The 15,538-nt window shown below is 37.1% G+C and overlaps 1 protein-coding gene across 1 annotated transcript in view; it reads left to right on the top strand.

Annotated features, from left to right (window-relative positions):
- LOC140341064 (tetraspanin-4-like) overlaps positions 1-14,882 on the top strand; it is a gene marked incomplete in the record, with an annotated part of 33,460 nt that extends 18,578 nt beyond the window's left edge. The window contains 2 exon segments of the mRNA XM_072426586.1: positions 7,470-7,553; positions 11,565-14,882. Coding sequence (XP_072282687.1) covers positions 7,470-7,553; positions 11,565-11,633 — 153 coding nt within the window.
- Between the last annotated feature and the right edge of the window lie 656 nt (positions 14,883-15,538).

Raw genomic sequence — 15,538 nt, 5'->3', positions numbered from 1 at the left:
ATATTCATATTATCTACTAGAACCCCTGTTCGGACATATTTCTGTAAGTTACAGGTCTACAATTTAAAAAAAAATTTCATGAAAAACAGTGGATCACTTTTGGTACAGAAATCTAGACCTCAGTGTAACGCTTAGGTGGTTAATGAAAGATGAAACAACGTATATAGTAGCTATACATGGGCTGTAATCTGTCACTGTGCTAAATAATAATAGTACAAAAATAAACACATTAGATGTAAGAGTAAATACTATATATGCAATGCTAGGATATTAGTAATCACAATGTTTGAATGTCTACATACAACCAAAATAGCTTGTCACTGTGAAAAGAGTGTCCTAATTTCTATGTTTCCTTGATAAGCTAGTATCTATATCTTTCTTTCCCCTGCCCCCTTCTATTGGCATAAGCTTGTAAACTCAACAAATCCAACCTTTGTGAATGTGAGGCACCTTTCAGAGATTGTCCTAAAATAGGAAGGCTTCAGGTACTGAGGGTAGCAATCAATGAGTGGGTGTAGCAAAAACATTGAACACCGCAAATGTAAAATTGTTTCCTAAAGGTCTTGTGCACACCTTCAGTGGCAGCTCTGGGGAAGTTGTGAGGAAGGAGAAGATGCTATAACTCTGATACACACACACACGTCCCCCAATATAACACTGCACGCTTTGCTACTGTAGGGCCTGCTCAGGCTTAGCGAGCTAGATGCACCATCCCACACATGCTTGCCCCCTTCTGTGTGCAAGTGATGGCATTTGGGCAAGGACTGACAGAGGACCAGGGGCCCATAGATAATGCGGTACAAAAGTTTCAAGCAGAGAAAGTCCAGAATACAGGACCTCAGACATTTAGGCTCTGTATTCCGGCACACAAGTAATCAGTCCACCAGAAAAGGTATTCAGGAGGAAAGGGGTCACGCACAAAAGGTTTAGGTTGCAAACAATCGCAGGGTCAGCAACAGAAAATATTACGAATAAACACAACAGCAGCAAGTCTGCCCATGTTAATGCTACAACAGTCAACATGCTACAAAATCCCACAGCCTAAGACAGCAGAATTGAGACCAGGAGCTACTCATTTGCTCATTAGCTATAACATGAACTCCAAATCCCATTCAGCTGCACATATCCTCATTATGTACTGGAGATGATTAGAAGGATATTTAGGTGGAAAGTGCACAGCTAGAGGGAAGCCGGGCATACTGCAAGCTGCAGGGCAGGGAACAGAATACAGACAACAGACAACTAATTCCTAAATCTCCCCTTGGTGATGCAATCAATTTTGGCAGAGGGAATAAGCAGAGTGTGCTATACGGCAGAGGAGCACAGTGGGCGATTGTAGGACAAATAAACACTACCTAACAGCTAGCGGATAGTGCACACAATGAATATGATTACCAGCCGTGCATTGCAATGCAAATTGGCTAGGGGAAATTAGTTCTCTGGGCTGGTAGTAATAAATGTTCTGGACTGGTGGCCCTCAGTGAAGATATTTCACTGTTCAGACATTTAGGCAAGTAGTTCCTACATTCATTGACACTTGGTGGGCAATATAAAGCTACTTGCTTCCCATTCAGACTTTTGATCTGAAAGTCTTTCAGCAACAACTTTCTTTGTAGCTCTGAGATACCATGTGACAGTGCCAAGGACTGGAAAACAAGCTGATGCTGGAAATAACAAATGCATTGCATTATACACATAATAGCTCACTACAATCTGTAGCTTTTCCTAGGCCAAAGTTTTCTAGTCATCTGCTGGGCTTACTGAGGGAAGTTTAAATCGACAATTATTTGTTTTGTTTTTTGCAAAATGAAACTTTTGGCACATTATATCCCGTATAATATTGTTCACTAGGGTGATTCTTTGTCATATATGTGCCAGAACTGGGAGCTCTGTAGATATTTTGATGGTTTAGTAAATGCGGACGCTGCTCTGTCTCTAATTTGTGCATCAGACACATCAATAGGCTGCATAGCCGGGAACCGCTGTGACAGGTATAGGAGCAATTAGAGCCCAAAACCATTTTCTATCTGACTGTGTTTCTGTCTATGGATTGACTCTTCCTTCTCACACCTGAGGGAATTTTCTGAATGTTCCTACTGATAAATAGCACAGTGCGTGCCTGGACTGCAGATTGTTTACTTAGTATGTTCTGTTGTTGTTTGCCTGAGTGATCCTCATTCTCTTTTCACGATTTGGTAGTCTGAGGCTGCCAGTCAAGCAGTTGGCGGACCATGTGCAGCTTTTTGTTTCCTTTATTTTTATAGTGCTGACATAATAGACAGCATGTTACAGATTACAAGTACACATCATTTTAGATTGTCTGGTTAAAGCCAAATTTATATTTTGTCTTCCATGGTTACACCTTTTGCCCCTAATTAATATACTAATGATTGGTGGAAATGGCTGACAAGATGCTGGTTATTTTTCTAGAAAATGGGATGCTGTAGTAACACCTTCATGTGAGGCTAAACTTCTATGACCTAAGAATCAGTGACAGAAAGGAACGGACCTTGGACACTAAGGCTGGGATGGAAAAGGCTAGAGGATGCAGGCTTTATCTTTCAACAACTTTTATTGCACAATGTTCCATGCGCACAGTGTGCCGTAAGCAATTTCACTACAGGAGAGGAGTTTGTACAACTGTGTAAGGATGAAAGTCTGAAGTTCAGCTTTACCATCTCACTTGGTTACACTCACCTTGTGTTCTATATCTTGAACCGAATTGTTTATTTAGGTAATATCATAGGTGCACTGTGGTGCCGAGTACAAAAAATTAGCACAGTGTCCCGCACCAGTGAAAAAAACTGACCTTGCATTTTTTTTTAATTGCCACTGAAATTGATGACAAGAGAAATGGCTTAGCACATTACATTTTTTTCCAAGCTGAAATATGAATGCTGTTAGAAATCAGCACAATATTGGTAGCTTTCAGCCCTATTGATTAAAACTTCAGCATGTGCCATAGTTTGCAACACTTGAGGAAAACATGGGAGGACACTTTTCTAAGATACAACCTTCTGGCAAAAATATAAAAGTAGTACTCTTGGAGGATATTCATTCAGTTGTTTTTCTTTGTTATAATAACTATTAGAAAATAATAACTCATGATGAATGACATAAAACTTTATCTAAGAGCTGGCATTCTGGCTTCTCCCCAACACATTAAATACTATTGTTATAATTAATAGCACATGTTTTGTTCAGATCAAGTAGGGAAAAAATTATGAAATTACTCAACAATGAGAAAAAAAAACTTAATTCTAGCAAAAGACTTTGTTGTGCCTTCTGTGGCTTCTATGACCACATGATTTCTTTGACGCATTGGCATTCCTAATGAAAAAAAAATATTCCACATTAGTCTGGTTAGATAAGTGTTTCAGAATGGAGCCTTGTCATGAGCTTTATTTTTAAATTTCCACCATAAATTTTCATTTGAATTGAGATCAAGACTAGTCAAATTTTTATTTTGCCCTTTTCCCAAACAGTCAAAAATACTGTTGAATTATGTGATTTGGGCCCTGAAAATGCAAGGAAAAAATCTTGAGCCCCAATTCCCTTATAATATCTCCCCTTCAATAACTGACTGACCTTTTTTGTAGAATGAGAGTCAGTGAAGTTCTAAGATTGAATGTGATTGCCAAGCCTAAGTATTCTAGTCAGAAACAAAGAGAAGGAGATAGAAGGCTTTATTTGGCAATAAAATAAATTATACTTTACTTAAATTAGGTTTGTACAGCTTCTCAACTAGACATAGCACAACTATTCTAGGTAGATAAGTATACCAAGAGGTGAACCAATGGTACATTTCACATTAGATCATAGATGGTCAATAGAAATAGTCTCTTAGTTTTTCTCCCCAAACTGCATATTTGTAATACCCATTTCAATTGACTTTGACTCTTATACTTATTTTGATGTACTTCTTCTTACTTGTATTTAGAATACCATAATTGATTCTACCTCCATTACCCTATTTCTAAGAGACAATGTGAGACCCCACTTTATCCTTGTTTGTCAACCATATACTTGGTTATAGTATAGTATAGAATAGTAAATATGTTATATTTATCTACCTAGCATAGTTGTGCTACTGTATGTTTTGTTGAGAAGCTGTATGAACCTAATTGAAGCAAAGTATAATTTATCCATTTATTTAATTGCCAAAAAAGCCTTTTATCTCTTTATTTTTGTTTCTGACCTTTTTTGTAATTTGGCCCAATGTAGTAAGTTACTTGCCCTTTTAGTTTCTACTGGTCCTCTGTGCATTATAAAACTAACTTGTTTAGCCAAAGCAGCTCTACCAGTGTAGACCACTGCTCACCAGCTCCAGGGTGTCATTTGTGATCACCACACTGGAAGCGGTACTAACTTTCTATGTAGAGCTCTACATACGCTTTTTTAATAAAAACCTATTACATAAAAAATTATATAACTCTATGACTATTTTGTCAGATATTTATTTTTCATTTTTGCAATGAAAAGTTGGTTGAAAATGTTTAACATTTTCAGAAAATTGTCTACTTATGATCAATCTCAACATATAGTCACAATGTAAGTTTTAGCATCAATATAGAAAGACCATATAGCATCACAGCATCAATCACTAATATAATGAACTAAAAATTGAATTTAATATCAAAACAGTGGATTTGTCAGTGAAGTTTAGGTTTTGAAGAGTACCCTACTAGACTTACTATTTATGATATGCTAATAAATTATCACTGCCAAATATAACAGAGGTTGTATGTAGTCTAGTGCTTATAAAACTACTGCCAATATGAGGTTTTTCTTATGCCAATTTATTTGTTTCTGCAGTCCAGGAAAACTGAACTATTTGGATTGCCCTACATATGCAGAATTGATTAGGTCAGTTTAGTCCCAGAATCCTGAAATTAAAGCTGACTGCACTTGGTGAATGAGAATCCCAGGGATGTGGTTAACAGCAGATTTAGCAAGAAGAGAAGCCGGTTGCTGTGCAGCCCACCCCCTGTTCAGTTGTTTGCTACCCACGTCTGTACTTTGCGTGACTGCTGCTGATTATGGTAGCTTTTTATCTCCCACACTTCCCTTGCCATCAGTATCACAGACCCTTTTTCTGCATGTTTATTTTACCCATTTGTGACATTTAGCTTTTCACAAAGGCCACAGAACATTTGTGTTGAAAGAGCAAATATTTATCAAATGCATTACAGGCATTGATACAGTGGGGCTGATTTAATAAAACTGGAGTAAAATATAATAAAAATTCCAGTTGTTGCCCTGACAACCAGTTGCAGTTCATGTTAGGTTTGTTTTTTTAAAGTAGAACTAAACTCCACTATCACCCATCAAGTGATGCAATGTTTATGAGCGCCTTTACTTTTCTTCTTTTGAGTTTGACATCTTTGGCCTTTTTGATTGACCAGCCAAAATATGGAAACAGTAAATTCATCCTAATGTCAAGGTAAGCTGAGCTTTTAGACTGCGCAGGTCAGTTTATGTTTTAAAGCGTACCTATACTTAGAATTTTCACTTTACATAAAAGGGTAGAAAACCCTTTTATGTAGGTTAAAATTCTGTTTTTTTTTTGTTTTTTTTTTAAGTGCAACACCCTTTTTTAAAAACCCCTAATTCTCAGCCACCTAGGTGGTCGAGAATGAATGGAAACGCAAAGCCCCCCCGGATACCTACGTCAGGCATCCCGGAAGGCTCTTGGGCCCTCCTTCTACGCATGCCTGAGCATCTCGGGCATGCACAGAAGGAGCTTTTTTGCTCAAAGAGAAAAATTTGCCACTATCACTGCAAATTTTTTTTCATCCTATGTCACCTGATCACGCACCTGGGTCGGGTGATGTAGGAAGAAAAACCAGGAAGAGAAGACAAGGATGGCGGTGCCCGGAGCACCAGCTCCGGAACGAATGTCGGGACAACGCGGGTACAGATGCCGGAGTGATCGGTCTGCCCTGCGGGATTGAAGGTATGTGTGTTTTTGTTTTTTTGAGTATAGTTCCTCTTTAATGTTAGAGACCTAGAAGGTTTCATTGCAAAGGTAACCTGTTAAATCCTTTCTGCAATAAAAAAGCCTTCCTGGTAGTAGTATACTATTTTGATTTTTTTTTTTATAGATGAATCTCCATTTTAAACTTGATCTGTCATTATTGGCAATTTTTGTTATAGTTTTTTAGATTATCACTAATAAAAATTTAGCGTGACCTTTATATTGAATGGTTATTTTTTAACTGTTATTATTGCCTACTTATAGGTGCCATCAATCTGAATTAATCAACCGATTAATGGTTTAGCACCAACCATGGAAGAATATTTTTGCTTTTGGCTAGCAAGTGATATTCGACAGCTGCAAACCTTAAAAATCCATAATATCTTTCTCAGAGATTCTGCAACATGTCTAAAAAGCTGAGAGCACACTTTTTTTATAGATAAGACAATGTACTCTTCGCATGTATGCTCTATTTAATTATTGCAGATTCAGAAAAGTGGCAGCAGCTTCTGTTGAAGCAATTATCCAGACAAGCACAGGTAGTTTGTTACCAGAAGTTACTATATTATATGGCGGTCCTTAAAGTGTCAGTCAACCTAAGAATGATATTTTATTATAGCCTGGTCCACTCTGGCTCTTTATGTGTCCTATGTGCCTAAATAAAAAATTCCCACACAGTTTTGAGGTTTATTGTATTTTTTACATACTAAAATAACTAAATAGTATTCTTAAATTAATAATAAAGTGGGCACTCACTGTGATAACCAGAGCAGGTGCAATAAATCATAAATTGTTTTCTGCAGATAAAAAAAAAAAACTTCAAATTTCTGTTCATGTAGATTGCTGCAAAAACTCTAGTCTCAACTCCTTCAACACTTCCCGCAGTTGCAAAATGCATTGTGGATCTGTGATCTAGGCTATTAGATCTGTTCTGTTACTAGTTCTGTGGGAAAAGTTTGTTAGGAAAAGGGAAATATCCTCCCTTCTGTTTCCTCCCTCTGTCTTCTGGATTAGTTGCCTGAAATGCTAGAGCATGGAGGTTGACATGCATATGCTTTTAATATTTGGACTAATTCTGATCATGTAAGAACAATGTGACCATATCTCCTTTAGGCCCGTTATATATACTATGATGAAGCAGAGACTGTAATCTGTGAAATTACTTATAACTTTGCTGAAATTCTATAGGGAATTATATGGATAAACCATTATCATTTCAATAGGGTGTTTATTGAACCTGCAATGACTGAAAGTTGAAAGTTTTTTACAGATGTACTAATACATTAAGAGACTAATTTATTGTCAATTAAATTTATGCTTTGAGATGTTGAATAGGCCTGTCATAATGTAACTCCAAATAAATCCCTGCTTTTTACACATAGTAGCAAAAGTAAATGTTAGAGACTAGAACTGATATCTAAATAATTGTATGCAAAAGTTTTTAAACTAGACTACCGTTCTTATTAACCATATCTGTTTTCTACTTTCCCAGCCCTGCTACCAGAAAGTGAAGAAGTGGGTTGAGAGTAATATTTCCTCAGTGGGGATCTTTGGCATCTGCATTCTTGTTGTACAGGTGAGTTCTGCTAGAAGAAATTGAAATTTGCAGCATGAAATAGATGTTTAAGATAGATCTCTGGAGTCCATGTTAAATCTAATGCAACTGATTCATCAGTATATTTATCAGAAAAATGTGTGGCTGCATGAAGTTTCCAGCTCAAAACATTTTGTAAATCTTTATAAAAATACAGATAAACTGCAGAAAATTGAGCTGCATTTTACCTTTCAAATCTGCTGGTCCTAAAAAACGTTATTTAATCCTAGGGGACAGGGAGGCTTAAGTGTCCCAAATCTGATAAAATATTTTTAGGCGGCTCATGTAGCTTTTATTCCAGCGTTGTTCACAGGTCCTGGAGCTCTGCTTTGGGTTCAGATTGAGACTTACCTGTGCCACCCTATTACATTGACAACATTACTCTGGATAACATCGAGAGTTAACTTGAGACATGTACTGGGTATATAGGATAGCATAAAATATCCTAGTAGATTGATGTCATCAGACCTTCCCCATCTTCCAATACAGAACAATCCAGCATTTCACCCAGGATGGGATTCCCCCGCTGCATTTATAATTACATTAATGTACACTCGTTACTTAATGGGTCGACAGTAGTGAAATGGGAGGAAATTAAGACTACTCATGACGCTCCTGGAAAGAAGTATTTCAGATATCTCCAGCTTAGACATTGGATTGGATCTTTATTTATTGATACAGGTCATCCCTTACAGCTATCACAGCTAGAACGTATATGCCTTAAGGACTCCTTTAACTGGGAAGCTGATTTCAATTCAATACACAGAAATTACTAAGATATCTGACCCTCAGGTATGTTTGTCAATGGGAGAGAGAATTAGGGGGCTCCAGAACCAATAATGAGTGGTTCCGAACATGGTCGGAATCACATGGGAAATGTGACCACACTTGACTCGGCATACAAAGTTATGGTGAGATGGTACATGGTTCCTTCCCGTCTAAAACAGTGTACGAACCAGGGATCTGGTCTTTGCTTTAGAGGTAATATGGAGGAAGTTACTGCTGCACACATTTGGTTGAAATGATGTTTGTGAATAGGTTGTGGAGTAGAGTATTTAAACTTTTGAATGGTATGTTCCAATTATTTCTCCCCAAACACCCTGGGGTTGCTCTGCTACACTTTAAACCATCTAATGTTACCAATAGGCAATTCCGATGATGTGCTCATTTTCTGCTAGCTGCAAAACAGGTAATAGCACACCACTGGAAAAAGCTATTTCTGCCCTTCCATGAACTTAGAAATATATTGGTAAATGAAAAATTGACGAGTATTTTGCTAGACTCTCATTCAATTCTATCAATATGGGAGCCCTGGTTGCAATATGCAAATCTGTCCATACCTCTAACAACAATATCCAGTTGGTACTGTTTGAATCTGCATTAACTCATATAAGCACAAACAATTAATCCTCCCACTTTTATTTTTTATTGTTATTCCCACTAGTATCACAGTTGTTTTTCTTTTTCTGTTTCTCTTTTGTTTTAATATTATTTCATGTTATCGATGGTTAGGAAATAGTCTCTGTCTAGCCAAGTAAATACGCGATACAAAGATTGGTTCATATTGATGTTTATTTGTATATGTAACAATGGAACTATTAATCGATGAAAACTTATTAAGTAGAATGTATTAATTTCATGCTCATTTATCTTTTTTTGTTGGAAGAATTTGTTTACCTATTGTTTATATAACAATTTAAAAATCAATAAAAACCATTGAAACCAAATCTGCTGGTCGTTAAGCAGACTGTAAATAATTCTGCTTATTTTTAATCCACTTGATATTTCACTTACAACCCATCATTGATTTATAAAATCGGCTATAAAAATGTAAGTGTTTAAAAAGAATCTAATTTAACAAGCTTTCAATTAATTCAGGTATATGAATCATTTCATACAGCTACATACGAAATCTGGAATAATCAGCTTCCTTTAATCCTCTGTACAGCAAGACTAGGGTTGGGAGAGGCAGCATTATAAATCACATGCAATTGCATTGCATAGTTCTGCTTATGTGAAGTTTAGTATTCCTTGCACAGAACAGAGAACAATGTGATCAGCTTATTAGTTTGCTACAGCTCCTTCAATTTCCATTCCCATTTTAAGTCCTAGACCAAGTCCTAGATCATGACGCCACTGAACGTAACATCCTGATGGCATAACCCCGCCCACTTTCCAAACGCAGATCTGAGCCTGCAAAGGGAAAGTGGGCTGGTTGTGTGCAGAGGCCAGAGCCGCGGACCACCCAAAGGACTGGCGAAACATCCCTATTGGGCCGTGTACGTCCCGCAGGCCATAGTTTGCCCATGCGTAGAGGGAAATCAACAGAGAAGGACTTGGTTATACTGACAAGAATTTATACATTTTTTGGCAAGTATACCAGTTCTAATGTACAGTATTTGGCTGTTGAGTCCACCTAGAAAGTGCACTATTGTGTAGGAAATTTCCCAACATTCAGCATCTTGAGCCAAAATGATAATGTCATACAATACTGCCAGTATAGCATAGTGTTCCTTTCTTCTGTTAGAATTCTGTATAGGTCCTTACCGGTGTTGATACTAACTGTGCTGGTCTGTACAGGTGGACAGTGAATAGCACATAATATTAAGAGAGATGCACCACTTTGTAAAGACTTTTGCTGCAGAGGCCAGAACAGAGAAAATACAATTGTTTTCAGTATGTCAACACAATTATAATGTTTAGAATTATTATTTTGATAATCTGAATGCAGAATGCATCAGGATTTCTGAAGCATTTTGGATGTTGTAAAGAAATAGCATAAGATAAATAGTTTATTAAAGACTGTATGTTGTCTGATAGGGCATTGTATATAGCCCTCAGCTGGATGGGATGGTGGAGGTAGGGGTTGTGGAGTCACCTCTTTGTCTCATCGCTTGTGTTTAAGTTGGAGTTTGATCTATAAACCATAGCAGAACAGATAGAGAATTTGGAAAATTAGAAAGATGCATTGAGTTTACCATGCTGTCTAAAAGGTAAACTATTTGGATGAAATATTTCCATTATATGACTGAATACACATAGAACATATACATACACTCAGTGTCCAGTTTAATAGGTATACCTGTTCAACTGCTTGTTGTATCAAATCAGCCAATCACAAGGCAGAAACCAAATACACTTGGCAATGTAGATATTGTGAGACCTGATGATGTTAAAACAGAGCATCAGATATGGGAATAAAGGGGTTTTAAATGACTTTAAACATGGCGTAGCTGTTGGTGCCATATGGACAGGTCTCAGTATTTCAGAATTTGCTGACCTGAATCTGATCTGCTAGGATTTTCATGCACAAATATCTCCAGGGTTTTTTGAGAATGAGCGAATGGAATTTCTCTGGGTAAAAATTCCTTGCTTTTGCCAGATGTCAGAAGAGAAAAGACTGGTTCAAGTTGATAGAAAGGCAACAGTAACTCAAGTAACCACTAATTACAACTAAGATATGCAGAAGAGCATCTCTGAATACACAACACATTGACCCTTTAAGCAATTGGGCTTCAGAAGCAGGAGACCACATCAGGTGCCACTACTGTCAGCTGAGAGGCACATGAGGCTACAATTTGCACAAGCTTACCAAAATTGTAAAAGAAAATAGTGGAAAATGGTTTTGACCACCAGTTTTGCTGGACAGTATGGTCTGTTTAAGGAATTTGTAAAATAACAGTCTTACTGGCAGAAACAACATGAAATATACCAACGCAATTTTTAATGTACATTTTGTGTTATCTTTTAGTCCTGACCAAAATAAATTATTGCAAATATTTACAGTCCCTCCAAATATTTACCTTTAAGTACATCATGATGTTACGAAAATGATATTAATACACAATTACTGTTGTAAACTAGACAGCACAGTCATTGTGAGTTATGTGTGTTTGTAACTGTTTGAGTGTGGCCCATTTTTATGTTTTGTTGTGAACTGCGTACTTAGAAGCACCGACTGAAAGTAAATCTTTTTGCTCTTTTCTTTGCTAGGTTTTTGGTCTGATCTTCTCCATGCTGATGTATTGCCAAGTCCTCAAGGCAGAAAAGTATTATGAATAATCCCTGATGTTTGCAAGTTCTTAAAATGATTCAGAGGCTGATGTGCCACTTTCCAGAGTGAGTGCCATCTTAATTCAGCTGAATCAAAGACTATTTCTTCATGCTTCGGGCCCTGCAAGGCTGTTCATAGCTGCACTTCTCTGTACAGGGACCTGTATCCATTTCTGTTCGCCTTACCTGCTAACTGAACAAATATCAACCAGTATCTCCTGTATAAGAAGACCTCCATTGTTGACTAAATTATAGCAGCTTTTGCAAGGCCGCTTTCATATCTTTACAGATATTCTTTAAAGATATTCTGCTTACAAACAGTCTTTTTCTTTTTTTATTCTTTTTTACCAAAGCCATTTAATGAACTTTGACCACTTGGATGACACCATTGCAACCTGGAATGATATAAGCAGCTCTGACAAGCACAATCCTCTTTATTTTTGTTAGACATAGCACAAAGCTTTTAAAAAGCCTTTAATCTAAAATAAAGAAATAGCTTCAAGGGCATTGACAATAAATAACTGTACACTCCAGTCAATAAATGTTTTGCCTAGAGTGTTTATCGGGGCACAGGTCTATTTTTGCTCTGGCTTTTGTCTTCTGTATTTGGCTGCACCTCAAGCTAAATCACTTCTAAATGATTCCTAAACTAAACCTGTGAAGAAAGGCTAACATTTTTTCACAGTTTCAGCGTGACCTTCTCTTTGAGCCCATCCAGCCTCACTCAGAGTATTATAAGGAAATTATAAAGAATCAAGAAAAAACATGCTACAGGCCCCTTCAGAAACACATGGAAAAGATAAATGTTGCTGCAGTGGAATATAGATTATAACACAGTGAAATTGAGGCCTTCACACAGCTGCAATGCTTCTTGGATATCAAGAAAGATATCACCAGTTTATTTAGTTTTTCCACAGTCCTATTACTAGAGTTTGAGGTAAAGGTGGGATACTGTTTTATGGCTTTTATTTGCCATTTGTAATATCCCCTTTTGTGGTCAAAATAAATCCATGTGTAGCCAATACATGATCATGTCTATCTGTGGCAGTTGAAAGCTTGCAGAAGCAAGACCATGTGATAGGAACAGTCACCCCTTATCAACTTCCATATCATCTTTCTGTTTTCATTAGTCAGTATTAGAATGTCTTAACACAAAAGCAAAGTTCATTTATTCATCTTCATCTTTACCTTGGTAAGAGGATGTCCAAGGAGGATCTCAAGTAGTGTGGACAGTATTAGCTCCTCTGCACTTTTTATGTATAATGTTCTAAGCTCCATGTTGCACTTATGTTGCATTTCTTATGTATGTATAAAAGGTGCCAAATACTAAAAAGTAGCTTCACCTAGAACAGGCCAGAAAATATCTAATTCTAACACATTGTATACTACTGTTTTAGTTTGTTGTTTGGGGTCTTCTACCACTACTAAGGTGACTATAACAGTTTGAGTGCTCTGCTTTTTCAGATAAATGTCTTTTGTCATCAGCTTATGTTCCTATGTTTCATGAATTCATTTCAAGTGGCTTGGTTCTCATCTACTGTGTTAGTCCTAGTACACATGATCTTAGCAGATCTGCTGCCGATATTGTACTCTATTGACCAGTCTAATCTGTAACTGAAAACTGATTAAGAAGTGAAAACCGGCCCTAGTGTACGAAGACTTAGCATATCATAATAACGGTGTAGATATGTTTTTCTACTACAGCAGAGAAGAACATTCACAGCAAGGGATCAAACTGAATTTTCACCAAAAACAACAAAATTAAATCTTTTTTTGAGGAATCACATTTCTATATAACATTGCAAAATTGCCCTGAAATATACAATGAAAGTTTTTAAAATGTATGCTACTCTGTATTAAGTGTATATTAAAAAACAGCAGCCTCTGTGGAAATTCCCTGGCAGTGAAAAGCATATTTTAAAGGGAATTCGCCCACTTATTTAATTACTTCCTTATGGTATTTAGTACAACTTTCGCCTTGCTTAAATGAGGTAAGATTTTTTAAAGTGTGTGTGTGTGTGTTTGTGTGTGTGTATGCTAGTATGTATATGTGGGTGAGGAACATCAGACTCCTGGTACCTGTTTAATAAAGCTCTCCAAGAGAACCTGGGTGATCCAGCAAACCTGGAATGGACATCTTAAAAATCCTTTGCTAATATTTGGCAAACGTTTTCAATCCTTCCATTTGGCAAATGTTTTCAGTTTCTCCAGGTTTGCTGGATCACCCAGGTTCTCCCATGATAGTCTATCGTCTCCAGTCTTGAAATGCTTGAATAAATTAGGTTTTTAGACACTGGCTTGCAATTATAGGGTTTCAATCTAGAAAGCATAGTGCATGACTAGGTGTAGGCAAGTGCTGATTGATAAGCTACTCATTGTGACTTAGCAATGCTCATAGCCACATCCCCTGCAACACTGTACTGCAAGCTATCACAGGCCTACATTATTGGCAACTCTTCCTTTAATTTAGGAGTCGTGCAGCATCATTGCCACACCATTACAGGAAGCCGCATACAGTGGACTACACTGGCAGACTCAAAAGGTTATTTGGGGACTTTGCCATAGTTCTAAGTTTACCCTGAATAACTGTCCTTTATAATTAAAAAACAAAGCTAAACTTTGGGTTTTCCCCATTTACTTTTAGTGATGTGAAAGTATGCATGTTAGTGTCTAATGGATGGAGGGAGGTGGAGCATTCCACAGACAACCCTGGAGCTGGCCTATCTCAAGTGAAAATGGGAATCGACTATAACACTAAGAAGGCACAGCTAAGGGAGGTCAGTGGTTGCATACAAATACCTGTGTCTTTTTGTAACAATATTGGATGAAGCTGATGATGTGTCTGTAAACACTTATGTAAACAGAATTTGTGACAGGACTGCTTTTTTTTCAAGGAAAAGTAGAATTCATAAACAACGTCAGGCAGCTTAGGAGGTGGTCACAAGCCCTCAGACACACCTATAAGGCTCCAGTATAAAACCAAAAGTTTTTGTTTTCCAATCAAAATCAATCTGCAGTTTTATGGGACTAAGCAGAAAAAGCTGTCCTTTGGCAGCTGCCGTTTTACACTTATCCTTCAGGTTTCATATATTAGCCCCCGTGTGTTATCAGCTGTAACCTGTGTACATAACATATACCACAAATCATGTATTTTTTCTGAAGTTAGCTTGGAGTGTATATATTAGTGGTATCAGAGCACAATGTATGTGAAATACTCATACTTCGGTAATATGCCAATAAAATATGTATTGTAAATTTTGTTGGTGTCATTTGTGAATGTATTCCTACGATCCATGTAAAGTGAAACTATACACATGTTTGCATAATTCCAAAAAGGAACTCTTTCCACATTGCAAATAGCAACCCGTCAACTCCCCTTTCAGTGCAAGCACCTAACTATAGTCCATGAAAAGATGTAGTGCATTGAAAGCAATTGAAGTTGTAAATATTCTTTGAAGCATTTTTTGCTCAGCCTGGTTGATTCCACCCAGGTTCTTTAAGCCTTGCTGTTTTAGACCTTATCGTCTCTGTACCCTCAGTCTCTTTTTTTAGCAATGTCAACCATTTCCTCTGATGCCAACATTATAATAAAATTAAATATTTTAATCTAGACCAAAGTTTCTGGTGTACCCATAGGATGAATTAATTTTACTGTGGCCTGTGTTTTGTTTTATTGTGATGTTATGATTTTATGATTAATTATGTTTGTTGGTGTTTATTGCTGTGTTGTGTGCTGCCTGGGATGTCAAAATTACATTGATCAGCGAGGCCTTGATTTCAGAAGTAAGCTCATAATTTCAAAGTTCATAAAAAGCAATATTATCATCATGTCAAAGGGCATCTTCTCGCACTTACTACTATGCTTAATTAATAATACAAATGTATTCACAGTATCAATGTTAATAACAACTTAT

The sequence above is a fragment of the Pyxicephalus adspersus genome, chromosome 11, assembly GCF_032062135.1.
Source record: "Pyxicephalus adspersus chromosome 11, UCB_Pads_2.0, whole genome shotgun sequence".
Taxonomy (NCBI): domain Eukaryota; kingdom Metazoa; phylum Chordata; class Amphibia; order Anura; family Pyxicephalidae; genus Pyxicephalus; species Pyxicephalus adspersus.
Note: the sequence above shows the minus strand (reverse complement) of the source record. Positions and strands in the feature narration are given on the sequence as shown.